Source organism: Acanthisitta chloris, unplaced genomic scaffold, assembly GCF_000695815.1.
Source record: "Acanthisitta chloris isolate BGI_N310 unplaced genomic scaffold, ASM69581v1 scaffold13627, whole genome shotgun sequence".
NCBI lineage: Eukaryota > Metazoa > Chordata > Aves > Passeriformes > Acanthisittidae > Acanthisitta > Acanthisitta chloris.
The window spans coordinates 33,179-47,859 of NW_008684404.1; the positions used below are offsets into that span (position 1 = coordinate 33,179).

The 14,681-nt window shown below is 40.3% G+C and overlaps 1 protein-coding gene across 1 annotated transcript in view; it reads left to right on the top strand.

Annotated features, from left to right (window-relative positions):
- The window catches only part of VWF (von Willebrand factor), a gene marked incomplete at both ends in the record, with an annotated part of 68,214 nt that overhangs the window by 32,469 nt on the left and 21,064 nt on the right, over positions 1 to 14,681 (top strand). Inside the window, 6 exons of the mRNA XM_009079332.1 lie at positions 2,288 to 2,391; positions 5,655 to 5,793; positions 7,452 to 7,586; positions 10,864 to 11,010; positions 11,656 to 11,796; positions 14,127 to 14,246. Of these exons, the coding sequence (XP_009077580.1) occupies positions 2,288 to 2,391; positions 5,655 to 5,793; positions 7,452 to 7,586; positions 10,864 to 11,010; positions 11,656 to 11,796; positions 14,127 to 14,246 (786 nt within the window). The remainder of the gene's footprint in view (positions 1 to 2,287; positions 2,392 to 5,654; positions 5,794 to 7,451; positions 7,587 to 10,863; positions 11,011 to 11,655; positions 11,797 to 14,126; positions 14,247 to 14,681) is intronic.

Here is a 14,681-nt window from a genome sequence, read left to right on the forward strand (position 1 = left end):
ACAGGTCTCAAGATGAGGCTGCATCAGCTCAGAGCAGAGAGAGGCAGTCAACTCCTACAAGTTTAGGTAAGAAGAATCCAAGAGGTTATGAAATCTGTAATATTGTCCTTCTTTTTGCAAAATTTCCCAAGGTTTAGCAATTAATAAGACCAGGCAAGGAAACTATGGACATTTCTGCCTGATTCCCAGGTAGTGGGGAAATAATTATCTAATCAACCACTTGTAATCCCATGGATGCAGAGCATCTTCATAAGGGTGTTTAATGGTGCAAGAGCAGCTGATCTCATTACAAACCTATGTCTTTTCTTATGGTTGCCTTCCCAATGCTCATGCCTTCTATCATCTCAAGCAGCCAAGACTGCTACATCTCCTGTATAAACTGCTATCTCTTGATGGATTGAGAGACTTTCACAGAAAATCCAACCTTATGAATAGCAATATTGGCCTTGTAGTACCACAGGGTACTATGCTTAACAGACTTGTAATGCAGCATGGCATCAGGCTGCCAGATGTACACCAGCTTTTGGATGGAGTGTCAATTTGACCAGTAGATTGTGTGTTACTATTAACAAAATCATAAACCATTGAGTTTTGCAGCAAAATATTGTAAGTCTTCTGGCCTCTTCCGGTCAAAGTTCACTTTGGGTTTTTATGTCCTGCTTTCTAAATCCCACCCACCCACTCTGCAGTGTTCAGACAAGGTGCTCTTCCCTCTTTGTTAGTGACTTAACAGTTGCTGCACTGGTTATGATAGAAATACCAATACCTGTCTGTGAAGATTTTAGGGAGCAAGTAGAAGAGGTTCTAATTCAAGTGTGAAGTCATATGCTGCTTTTTTCCTAAATGCCACCAGGAAAGAAGGAATTAAATTCCCTTGGAAACATATGATCTTCTCTGGACTGTTTTATCACTATCCTTTGTGGAGATTAAGTCTGAGGCAGAGCCTCAACTCTGTCATCTAGAAAAGCATTTCTTTGTTTCCATCTTGCTTCTATTGGAGTGAGTTTATTTGGCATAATATAGCTCTCCATAAGCCACAGAACACATGGAGATACATATGAAGGGTTTCTGGACTGTGAAATCTTTTTTATTAGTTGTTCCATGTGGCAGTTCTAGGTCCCCATAGGGAAAGGCAGAGCTGTTCTGCTTTATTAACCTGGCGTTCAGACTACATTGATCTCATTGGCCTCTATTTAATGGGAAGAAAGAAACTATTTTAATGATTTTGGAGAAAGAGTTTAAAGTGGGAAGGTGATATTTTGTGACTTTTGAATGAGAGGAAGGGAAAGGACTCTCCATTTCAGTATTCCATGAAGCAGGAGCCAAACCTATCTCTGGCTTTGCAGAATCAAAACTGAGCGAAAATTCAGCATAGGTAACTTTGGTTCTCTAAAACTGGGTGTCTTCAAAATGGAAAGGGAGTAATCACAGAGAAAGAAAACAGAAAAGGAATGGAAACAACTGAATAGTCTAAAGGCATTACTTGCTTATGTTTGGTTGGGTTTTTTTGTTTGCTGTTATCCAAAGAGAAACTAAGATCAGTAGGGTAAAAGTGAAAAATTTGTAGATGGAACATAGTAACTCATTTCCCAGCAACAGAGCCTGTGAGAGTGGAATAATATCTCAAGTGGACTGATATTTATCCTGCCCTCCATGAAATAAATAGGGATTTTAAAGAAAATGAATGACTGCTGGAATTTTCAGAGGTGAATTGATGGGAATGGGATGAAGTTTGCTAAGGGGCTGTTGTCTGGACAACAGAATTTGCATTTGCATGTGAGTTCTTCTGGCACTGTGTCTCCTGGGCTCCTCCTCAGTGATCCTATTTCTGTTTTAAGTCCAGCTAAGCCCTGTGTCTGGCTGCTTCTGGTAGGCCATGCTTCAGTTTGTTGTGTGTGAGAAGCATGTGCTATTCACCTGCTCTCCATATTCAGGTTAGCCTATTTTGCCTTCACCACATCCTGGTTTTGGTCAAACTGGACTTTGTCATTGTGACATTCTTTTATAAGTTATTCTCCCAGCAGCTCAAGCTGGTGGAAGCAAGCTGTGATTTATATACCCTTAAGACCTTGATTTATTTACCCATAGCTCTATTTATGTTAGCGGGGAAAAAAAATCTTAGTTTTACTGTACCTTTCTTACCTTAGACAATCTTGAGCCATTTTGCCTCTCCTTTTTTCTTTCTCCACATGTTCTTGTGCTTGCTCCTTACTACTTGTTTCCCTGACATGTACTCCTGACATGTACCAACAGACCCACATGGTGACAAACTGTCTGTTCTGCTTAGGTGCGACATGAAAACAAGTGTGTTGCTCCTGAGAGATGTCCATGTTTCCACAATGGAAGAGAATATGCCAAGGGAGAGACAGTGACCAATGACTGCAACACCTGGTAAGCCACTGGAATGGTGTTTTTCTCTAGGGCATCTGATATGTTTCTAATAACACCAAGTATTGTTTGCTTAACAGCTCTATTTTATATAAAGTCTGGCTTTGCAGTGCAGTAATGCACATGGTGCACAGACCAGCACGTTCCCTTTGCATGTTGCAGGAAGACCTGTGTGATACCTGGCAAACTGTGCCTGGTACCTTACAAATACATGTGTGTCTATGCAAATCCTCTGTGGGCACTAGCTAGTGGATTCTGCAAAACAAGGTAACAGTATAGGAGCTCCTCTGGGGTGGGAGGAATGAAGCCTGTGCTTTGTTGCTATGCTTTTTGCTGTTCAGCTTCCCTTTGTTTTGCTGGTGCCCTTCAAATCAGTCCTTTTCAGCCAGAAGTGTGCATCAACAGAAGGGATGTGATGCACCAGCTATAATATGACAGGAGCTCCTCAGGAAAATGTTAAAGAATGTTAAAGAATTAGGCAGAGACAGAGTTGACCTCTTATATCTCAAAAGAGTGTTCAGTCCATTGATATATATATTAAAAAGAAAAAAGATAGAAAAAAGAAGAGTTGGTGGTAACTCCTTAGAAAAGTGCTCCATGTCTTTCACCCTTGTCCTGTTTGGTTCATGAAAAAGAATTTATGAGTTCAAAAGAAAGTGCTGGGCTGTGTGATTCGGATGGAGGGAAGCTCTCAGCACAGCCTTTGGTAAGGTATGGTGTATTTGCCTGCTGGACCAGTCTTGGCTTCTGCCTGCACAGCACATTGGCTGCATTGGAGGTGCTTCACTCTTCACTTTCCATGTGTGTGTGTGGAGGGAATGATGCCTCTTGCTTGCAGAGCTCCAAGACTCCAAGGTCTCGGACATCCAGCCACCAGCAGTGTGCAAACTCTGTTTTCTTTGAACTTAGGCTTCAGAATCTGTTGTATATTCTATCCAAAGTGTCCCTGCCCAGCTCTTTGACACCCCCAGAAGCAATGTTTGTTATCCTCTGCATGACTGGGTGGATTTGGATCAGAGAATCAGCACTGTTGAGGAGTCATTTGGCTTATTTCTTCTTTTGTGCATTGATCTCTGAGTAACTGATTTCAAATCTTGCATTTTTAAACTAGTGAGACTGCTCCTAACTAGTGTTAGACTTGGAATAAGGCTTTATATGGAAATATTGACCTTCCAGTGTTTTGTTTCATTTCTTTCCTTTGCAGCTACATATTATATTGTGAATCAGGCAGTCTAATTAAACCTGGAGACAAGTAGGTTTGTAAAGAGAGGAAGATGAAGAAGTTGATATTCTTATAGAAATACATCTCTTATAACCTGCTTACATGGCATGTAGGTAGAAGTTACTCAACTGATAAACAGGCACTATGAACATTTTATTGACACAAGAACAGTGAGCTGTAAAACTCTTAGATGTTGTGAAATTTGCAGGATTCACCACAATAACCATGCACAGTCTTTTTATTTTCAGTCGCTATTATAATCTCTGATCTTAAAATAGTCAGACCCATGTTGCTTCCTTCTTGTAACTGCCCCTTTAATTCTGGCAATGCCATTGTAAATGGCATTTCTTCTAATACACAGAATTTCTTTCAATATATCAGAGTCAAGAAAATGTTAGAAATCATGCATTTTCTCATTGACAAAAAGTTCTTCCTCCCATTTTGGATATTTTTCTTGAATGTGAAAGTAAAGTTGGAAATAAGGTCCCTCTGAAAATGTCACTAGGGCTTTTTTGAACTGTGACTTTGAAAAGTTTCGTGGTAGTTCTCAGCAAATATCAAGTCAAATGTCATTTATAAAGTGACATAGGAAATTACTATTGCTTTGAGAATTAATAAGAATTGAGACTCTGCCTTTTGGAGCTCAGATCTTCCTTTTCTTTGTTTTTGCTTTTTGTACTGCTGTTGCAGGAGTTCTCATTCTCACTTGTTCTTAGCCAGATGTGAACACCTGCAAACGCAATATATGAGCCAGAGGTGTCAGATTTGGCGTTTACATCCGACTTGACATATGGGAGACCCTAATCCATGAACAACGGAATGTCTCCAAGTCTAAGCCAGTGGCAAAACTTTTCTTATGCAATGTATTGGGAATTCATTGTAGAGCTCAATGAAATTTTTGCAGTAACTCTTATGAAGCAGCACACAGCAGAAATTTGCTGATCCGAGTTTTGCTACACCACATACCTTAAAATCTGTGTGTGTACATGTATACAAAATCTTGGTCTCGCTCTACCTATTAGCAGAGAATTGATAGCAGAGGGTGCAGTGGGTTTCATCTTACTGAAATTTCATTCTTCAAAGAAAATCTATTGCACAATATTTATTGTACTGTGAAATGTTGTCAAGATTAAACAGGGCTTATGCTTGGGTTAAGGCATTACTAGAGAACTCAGTTCAGTACATGGATTTTCCTTAGGTAGCAATATGATCTTGGGAAAGTACTTCAGGTTTTTTATCACTGAGATTTTATGTCTGTAAAGCATGGATAGAATTCCCCTTTCCCTGTCCTTATGCAGCTTGATTAGAAAATTCCTGAGACAGTGATGGTGTCCATCTGCATTCATAAAGCATTTGGTAGATGAATGTTTCTCCCCCCTCAAGCAAGATATTGCTTATTAGATTATTAAATTATTATTATTAGCTATGGTGTCTGATGCTATTCTAACTCTCCATTGACCTTGGCTTTTATTTTATTTGCTCAGACTCTTGCTAGTTAGCAAATCAGTTTATTACCCTGATCAGAAACCTGTGGATATCAAGGGAAAGATCTTTCATACCTGCAGCTTCTGGATTTATGCACCCAATGCCAGAATATGCTAATTTATGTTAATGAGAGAGCATCTTATCTGCTGTGTGGTAGTGCAAAATGGTTATAGAAGTCTATCTAGAGAAGGATTTTGGCAGCCCAGGCATGGAGCCCTCTAAGAGTACGTTCTCAAGGCCAAACCCAGAGAGGATGTGCTGGGACATACCTGAGGACAGCAAGCAGCACAGACAGCTGCAGAGATTCCTCACAGAGCATCTGGGTTGAGACATACAGGGGAATGATGCTCCTGTTTTGTCTGGAGTTAGTCACTCCCTCAGACAGACCCAGGAAAAGCTTGTGATATGACTACTTGTTTGCCTTTTGGAGAGTCTTTGGATCGTGAGCTGTTGGAGGCAGAAACTTTGGCACTTTCACTTTGCTAAAGCATCTTGCATTCTCGTATTGTAAATGTGGGAAATGATTGTAACTGTCACTGGTTTCTTTTCTCTGTTACAGTGTGTGCCATGGTCGAAAGTGGGAGTGCACCAAAAATCTGTGTGATGGCACCTGCACTGTTATTGGTACAGCTCATTACTTGACATTTGATGGATTGAAATACAAGTTTCCAGGAAACTGTCAATATGTATTAGTTCAGGTAAGAACATGTCAAATGCTAAAGCAGCCCGATAATATACAAGGCATTTTACATCAGCTGAGAAGTCCAATGTTTGGATAAATCACAATAAAATATTCAAAATTACTAAGCCTGATGTATGGTAGAGGAGAACAGAGCTTCAAGACTTCAAAGATGTCTTGAGAGCTGTGATGATTGAATTTTGTTCTTAGAAATTAAGTTGTCACATGTCTAGATGGCAGCCACAAACCTTGTGATAGCAGCTTGGTACAGAGAGGAGCTGTTTGAATCTCATCTCTCACATGGAGTTGTGAGTATCCATAAATCAGTCGTTCCTCGTTCCCCACCAGCCCCTTTATGCTATGGTGGTAGTTTACTTTCTGGCTGAGACAAGGAATGCTCAGTGAACCTTCCCTAAATGCCCCAGAGCACAGACTGTGCTTGTTCCCTTCAGCACAATCCATACCTGTTCCATGCACCAGCCTGTTTGGAGTACATGGACAATATACATTTTCCTCGCAGCAGAGGAGAGGTGAATAAAGACACAGTGCACTAAGGTCAACTTGTGATTTGTGGAAGCAGCCAGAAATTTAGAGTTAGCTAAGATTAAGGCTCATCTACATACAAATCATTGTGTATTTTAAACCATCCAAACAAAAAAGAAGGATTTATCTGCAAATTTGGTCTAAAACTAGATTGATCCACTGCTAGTTGGTAACAACAGTTTTCTGCAGTTACTGTGTGATGTTCTTGGGTGGGCTACTATCTTCCTCACAGACTCTTTTCATGAAGCACATTCCTCCTTGCAGTTCTCCTTGGGCAGGAAACTGTGACCAACCTGTCTCTGGCTAGGTCTGTGAAATGTGCTCCCACCTTGGTGCCAGATGGATTACCTTAGAAGAATGATTGCTCTGACACTAGTAAGAGTCTTTTGGGTCCAAGCCTTTTGGGCAGCAATACCATACAGTACTACAAAACTGCTTAAAATGAAAATGAAATATGTTTTCCTTAGATGCCAAACACAGAGAATATTACACAAGGTCTGTTTCTTAAAAAGTGTACTGAAAAAAAGAAAGACAACAAAAAAATAATCTAAAAGGCCCAAGAGTCATCATATAAATGTAGTGCTTACTCTCCAAGCGTCTCAGAAATAGTTGACTTAAAAGAAAAGTAATATATTAAACTACATCATTGCTCCCCAAGAAATAGGTTGGCATTATTGTAATTATTATTCATGCACAGGTAGGGAAACAAATTTCTTTCTAACTTTTCTTTCTAACCTAACCTTATAGGTTTGTATTTTAATTTTGTCTTTGGAGCTGCAGAGTCTTGTAGATCAATTAACATCTGCATATTCAGATATACACTGTGCATCTTTGAAACATCACAGATACTGTAGTAGCATGGATTCTCCCTGCCAAAAAATTATCTCCAAATTATGCATATGTGTGTGTCACTGGCAGAGTGTGCCTCATTCTTAAGGGATGGACCACATGAATATCAAGGCTAAGCACAAAATAAATGGATATGGGAACAGTTGGCATGCCAACATCTGTTGTATTGGTCACAGGATACACAGGGGTTTATCTGAGGCTTTCTTTTTTCTGTGTGTTTTTCTCTGCACGTGGTTTTCAAATGTTACACATTACTGACTCATTCGTTTATTTTTCATCTGATAGGATTTCTGCAAAGATGACTCTGGAACATTCCGGATACTAATTTCAAATGAAGGTTGTGGCTTCACTGGAGAAAAGTGCACCAAAAGGGTTATCATTCTGTATGAAAGAGGAGAAATAGAGTTGTTTAATGGAAATGTATGTATGCTTGTTTCCTCTTTATTTCCCTTTTTTTGGGGGAAAAAAGTTCATGTTATTTAATAAGATAAGGCATGAATGACCCAATACTCAGGGGTTCTTGAACATAACATGGACAGATTAGCAGGACTGTACTTATCTATTTTGCTCCCAGAGGTATAATGCCACTTTGGTATTTCTGATTGATGCCAACAAATTTATCTCAGGTAATCCTAGAATGGTTTGGGTTGGAAGGAACCTTAAAGACTACCTAGTTCCAATCCTCCTGATGTGGGCAGAGACACCTTCCACTAGACCAGGTTGCTCAGATCTCCATCTAACCTGGCCTTGAACACTTTCAAGGTTGAGGCATCCAGAATCTCTCTGGGCAACCTGTTCCAGGGCCTCAGCACCCTCACAGGGAAGAATTTATTCCTAATATCTAATCTAAACCTACTCTGTTTCAATGTGAAGCCACAATCCCTTGTCCTTGTAAATGTGATGTAAAGAATAAGGACTCCATGTCCTTTCCAGCTCTTTTGTAGCCCCTTTGGCTGCTAGAAGGTCACCCTGGAGCCTTCTCTTCTCCAGGCTGAACAACCCCAAATCTTTCAGCCTGTCTTCACAGGTACATTAAGTGCAAGGAAGAGCTAAGAAAGTGACTGTCCCATGACTAATAAAACATCAAACCTAATTTAGCAATATGAAGGACTCAGCACACAAGAAAAAAAGAAGTCATAGCTCAAACAAATTGATACTGCAGAAGGAAATGTCAACTGTCCTTTCCCTGTTAAATTGCCAGATGGAATATCCAAATGATTAGATTTTTCTTTTTCTTCCCCTTTCCTACCAGCAAACACTGAAGAATTCAGCAAGAATCACTTCCATCTCCCATGTCCTTCCACAGCAGGAAACAAGCCTTCCAGAGGGCAGAGTTCAGCTCTTTGCCTTGAGCACTGTAACAATTAAAACTGTCTGTGTGTTCAAACATTGCAGAATGACAGTGGTTTATACAGTGTTTCAGTTGCTCTGTTTTCAGAAATCCTGTGCTCTGAACTGGCATCTGGACCAGGGATTTGCAAGAATGTTCCCAGTGAAACATGAGACCACTCTACATTTGCCTTGTTTTGGGTTAACAGACAAAGCTATACCACGACTGGAATAGACTGAAAATTGCCACTGATCCTTGACAGGAACACATAAAACACAGCCATTATTAATATTGTCTGTGCAGTGCATCTTGACAGCATATGGTCCATGTAGGCTTTTGGATGCTGGAGGAAGTAACGTAGGACATATTGGTTGCCTAATTCTTTATTTCTACTGCTAAAGAATTCCCTACCTGGGTGAGGATGAATAGTAGTGCAGGGATTGTTCCATCTAGGCAGGTTTTGTCTGAAAGCTTCTTGAGGTGGCAGGTTTTCAGAAAAGCTGTGGTTCCGTTTGGACACCTAAGAAAGGGCCAGAAAAGACAGGGAGGTGATTAGACATCCAGCAACTTCAGGAACAGAGAGTGTTTGATTCCTGAGAGAGCCTGTCCTTGTAAGAGCTAGGTCTGCATGGCAAGACTGTCCACATGACCCTGACTACATTTTTAGCTGTCTTTTTAGAGAGTTTAAGGCTCAGTGTAATAATATGTAGAGCAGGTTTGCTTAGAAATAACAGCAACCAAAAGGGAAATTAAGGAAAAACAACTGATATGGAGACTCAGGCAAATTCTCATCAGTGATGGCTTCCTACACTCCTTTTCCACAAAAATCCTTAGAAGCAAGAATCATGAAGTGTTTTTTTGCCATTAAAATATTTCCAATTAGCATTGTTTTAAGATGATCTGTTTTGAGAAAAACTTCTCTTTTTAGGTATGTGGGGGCGTCATTGAAGTATCTGCATGTAACAGTTCTGGCTGACTTTATTTAAAAAATTTGTGATATAATTTTTGCTTTTCTGAAACAAATCTTCCAGTTTGCAAGGTCAAAAGTTTATGACTTCATGGTTGGGCAAAAAGCCTCCATAAACATAGAAATTCTGTAATTTAGGTCAAACATCCCAGCTCAGCTTTGTCCTCCTCTGTTTTTTGCCTGAGTATGGAAAGACAAAGAATCCTCTAGAAGTTTAAGTGACCAAATGACTAGGCTGTGTAGTAATATGTTTGGCATAGGAGAAAATGAAGAGGCTTCCAGTTCCTAAAATATCTTTTAACAAATTCTTCCCTAATTACATTGAAAGTCCTCTTTAGCAGATCCATGGAAGATGTGAATTGTCTTCTCTGGGAGTAAAGGTTTCTGATCATAATTCAGATTAAGAGAATTGAATTACAGTGCTGAGTTTTTACTGAATTGAGCAAGAAAGAATAGTGGGATAAGGAAATATTTTGCCCTCAAACTAGGGAGTGGGTGAATGGTTTTTGGGCTCCTCTTTCTCTCTTGCTTTAATTACTATTTGTACTGATTGAAAGTTTTCATCTGCCTCTTCCACAGTTAAGCAATTAATGCATTAATGGTGTTTAATGTTACAGCCGTGGCAGACTTTTCTGTCCAAATGTGGTTAATAATCCTATTAGGGTTCCTATTGAAAGGGGATTATGGTGTGAAACAAGGCATTTTAAATTAATCTCTTAAATTCTTAGTAGCAGGAGGTGGTAAATTTGGAGCCAGATGGAAAGAGGCACACAGGGGAAGGGAAAGTGATGGAAAAATGAAGAGAGCCTGAAGGGAATCTCTCAGGATTTTTCCCATTGGTGTAGGTGGTTTGGGAAGAAAGTCATTCCTGACTTCAGAATCAGACTCTGGTCCTTCAGAGGCCACTGATGCATGTGGTTCTCCCAGTTCCCATTACAGTTAAATGTGGCCAACCCTTCGGGCTCTGCCTGCCCTCTGAAGCACTGAATTGTTAGTTTCCTAAAAAGATGAACAAACCAAAAAACCAGCACAGACTTATTTTGTGAACCACTGACCTAATACTAAACTGATCATTAGTTGGGTATACCCTGTCATCTTTATCAGCCCTCCTGTTTAGCAATCACTACTGCATGCGCTGGCATTTGTGGTGAGTGCACATTTTACCCTAGGAGCACAAGGAACCACATTCAAAGATGACAGAGATGGGATGAGATTGAAATTCTCTACTTGTATCCCAATTTGCTGATTTGTTCTGGAGCATCTGGACAGTGTATGGACTGGAGTACATCATGTTTGAAAGTACCTGTTAACCTATGAGCATGCATCCCACTGGGAAAGTGACCTCTTTGAAACAGTCTTTAGAGACACAGTTGATATCACAATGTGCTTCTCTTGTTCAGGTAAACATCAAGGTACCTCCTAAAGATGAAAATGATTTAGACGTCCTGAAGTCTGGTCGTTATTACATCATTTTGCTGGGCAAAAGTATCAGTGTGACCTGGGATCTGGCTATGGGAGTCTCCGTTATCTTAAAAGACAATTTCAAAGTAAGTGTTTTGTGCTTTACTTCTTATTCTCACTGGAGATGTCTCTGGGGAACTACGATTTTGGTTTTGTTTTTGTTTTTTTTCACTGCAGACATGCTAATGGATTTCTATGGAGTATTAGGCACTTGCTTGAAAATTATGTTTTTCTCTTTTGTAATACCATAGGGGTGACTTGCTTTCCTTGTAGTTCGGTTGTATAGTGTAAATCTTGGGCCACTGGAGATGAGCCATGACAGAAAGAATGAACGCTGTGATGTCTCAGAGTAACTGTGCCCTGAGTGGTTTCTTCTCTACTCAAGAAGAGCAGTATAAGGAACCAGATTTATGAGTGGTGGTGATAGGACTGTCACCTCCAGAAATAAAATGGGACTGCAGAGACATAGTCCAAATAGATCCAATGAGCTCTGCTGACTGGAGTTGTCTTGCTTTCTGTAGTCCTTGGAGACAGCAAAGCAGAATGGATATAAGAACTACACGTTCTGTATGAGAGACTATGTCTACTTTAGTGCACTTGGCAAGGCCATGGGTAATTCAGACTTTAAGCCTCATGGCGTTAAAGCACTGGGCTAAAAAGACTTGTTAACAAAACCTTAAGCCAGTCTACAGATGTAAGATTTATGTATTTTGTGTTTCTTTCTCTGCAAGGATCAAGTGTGTGGTCTGTGTGGAAATTTTGACGGAATCCAAAACAATGATTTGACCAGCAGCAGTGAACATCTTGAAGTAGATCCAGTTGACTTTGGGAATTCTTGGAAAGTTAATCCATCCTGTGCTGATGTTGAAAAGGTGATTGCGAATGAACTGTGAAAACTAATCAAAGTGGGTTATGGTATCACCCAGGAGTGGACAAAGAGGTTTGAAAGGGTAAAAATAAACAGAAATTAAGACTTTCCCCCATGATTTTGCCAAATAATATTATTTCTTGAAATCTGGTGAAAGATCAGTTAACTTATTTAAGGTTTCTGTGCTGCCTGGCTTCAGATGAGTGTTAAAATAGCCAATCAGTATGGCAGAGGCTGTTCATAGAGTTTCCAGCCCAGGTGCTTCAAATCCAAGTATAACTGGAAATCTCATTTTAGAGTTTAGTCAAAAAACCAACCCCAAACCAGCTGTAATTTTCAGTGAGGAGGACTTCAGATAAAAATTTCATATTTCTCTATCCAAATTTCTATATCCCAAATCTTAGTCTGTCCATTACAAACAATGGAAGCCACAGGTGAATTTCTTTCTATTTGCTCTTCATTATTTTTTTTTTAAACTCACTTGCTATTTTCAGATTGGAAGGGCTTGAACAGAAAAAGCAGGATACAGGAGGGGATGTGAGATCTTATTGCCATCTATCATGGCACCTGACTTTTGAGGAGGGTATCTGCTATCTGAAAGTGTTATCTATGTCCCAGTGCTGTCTCTAATCACCAGATTAGGTGATTTCATTGGGTACTACTTCCTCATTTCCAAATACAGAATTGGGAAAGAATGAAGTTGAATAGTAAAATGGTATTAAGCTGACAAATAATAACAGCCCAAAGTATTTTCAAATCAAAAAGTGTGGGGAAACAGCTTGAAGACAACTTGTTTTGACATTTGTAAAACGAAGCATTTCATTCAACTAATGCTTTTTATGGCTGAAAACTTTTTCTTGAAAATTCATCTAAATGGTCAGAGAGGTGTGTGTGTGTGGAGAAAGACTTTTTTAGGTATTTTCTTATAATATTTAAATTATCACAAACATGAATTGAAGCATTTATTCTTGGTCACACAAGATCTTTTAGGTTAATTTGCTAATTATGTGCAAATGTGACATAGCCACAGTATTACCTCACTGAATGTCATTTTTTTCATATGACTTGAGTTGCAATACTGAGGGGTGAGACCACAGAGTAAGAGAAGGAGCAGCTTCTCATTTCACTGTAATAGGCACAGGACAGAGCCTGCAGAGTGTCATGGTGATAAATGCCATGTCAGTACTAGTGATCCTTGTTCTTAGATGAATTAAATGGGAGAGAGGGACACAATAACCCAATGCAGCACTACAGGCTGGGAGTGGCACGAGTGTTGTTCATCAGAAAGGGACTTGGGAGTGCTAGTGGCAGCGGCTCAATATGAGCCAACAGTGTGCAGTGCAGGCCCAGAAGGCAATGGCATCTTGGCCTGTATCAAGAATAGTGTGGCCAGCAGGACTAGGGCAGGGATCATCCCCCTGGACTTGGCATTGGTGAGGCCGCACCTCGAGTACTGTATTCAGTTTTGGGCCTCTCAATTTAAGAAGGACATTGAGGCATTGGAGCAAGTCCAGCAAAGGGCAATGAGGCTCATCAAAGGTCTGGAAAACATATCATATGAGGAACAGCTGAAGGAACTGGGTTTGTTTAGCCTTGAGAAGAGGCAGCTTAGGGGTGACCTCATTGCTCTCTACAACTACCTGACAGGGTTGTAGAGAGGTGGGGAATGGTCTCTCCTGCCATGGCTGCAGGGAGAGGACTACAGGGAACAGTCATAAGCTGAGATAGAGTCAATTCACATTAGGTGTCAGGAAAACTGTTTTCCCTGTTATGGTGTTCGGGCATTGAAATATTGCCCAGGGAGGTGGTGGAGTCACCATCCCTAGAAGTGTTTAAGAGTCATCTGGATGTGATGCTGGAGGATATGGTTTAGGGGTTTCAGCAGAGTGGCAGGATAACTGTTGGATTCAATGATCTTAGAGGTCTCCTCCAATCTTGATGATTCTATGCTTCTACTGAGCCATTTTTATTAGGCAGTGGCCTTGAGTATTTTCTGCTGAAGCCTGGCCATATTTTGGAGTCTCCTGGACCTTCTGTAGAGCTGTGGATAATAATTTTTCAGGATGGGTGTTTGGTACAGTGGGTATTCCTGTCATCAAAATGTCTAAGTTAAAACTGCAGTGTACAAGTTAGAGCCAGAGAAATCTAGGAGACGATCTGCTCTACTCTGCATTCTGCCATGGCAGAATCTGGGGCTGTCATATAACAGGTTGAAACTTTACTCAAAGAAACAATTTCCTTTGTCATGAAAAAATGGCTAGTGAGTCTCCTACTTTAATTTGAAAAGTCCTGACAAGGCTAATGCAATCTGTACTTGTCTTTTACAACATTAAGCCCAGCCTGGAGCAGACCTTGATGCCTCCACTGTGTGATGGAAACATAGTGAAGCAGGTGATGGTAGAAACGTCATGCAGCATTTTGTCTGGGGATCTCTTTGAAGAATGCAAAAAATTAGTGAGTATTGACTCATGTGTTTCACATTCTTCATCTGTGCTGACACTGATTACAGCTGAGGGAAAAAAAATGTGGTAGTGCTCACAGCACATAGGACTTGGAGGAGACTGGCTGGTGTTCTCATCATTCACCCTGTCCTGGTGGTTTGTGGGAAAATGCAGGATACCACCTAGTAGTAAGCTATAGAGTGAATTTTACCTAAGGGAAGTTTTCTTGTACAGCCCAGAGACTGGCACATGAAGTAAAGCATACGGGTTGAGATTTGAGGGAAGTGGGAGCTGAGCTAATGTAATGCCATTCAGACTGTATTCTACCCAAGCTTCTGTACAAGGGGGTGGGGACAAGGGTCTAAAACCATATAAAGTTACTCCATATGGGGAATATTAAGGGACAGTAAACTGCAGTTTATATGGCAACTTTGAGAATGTGGTATTG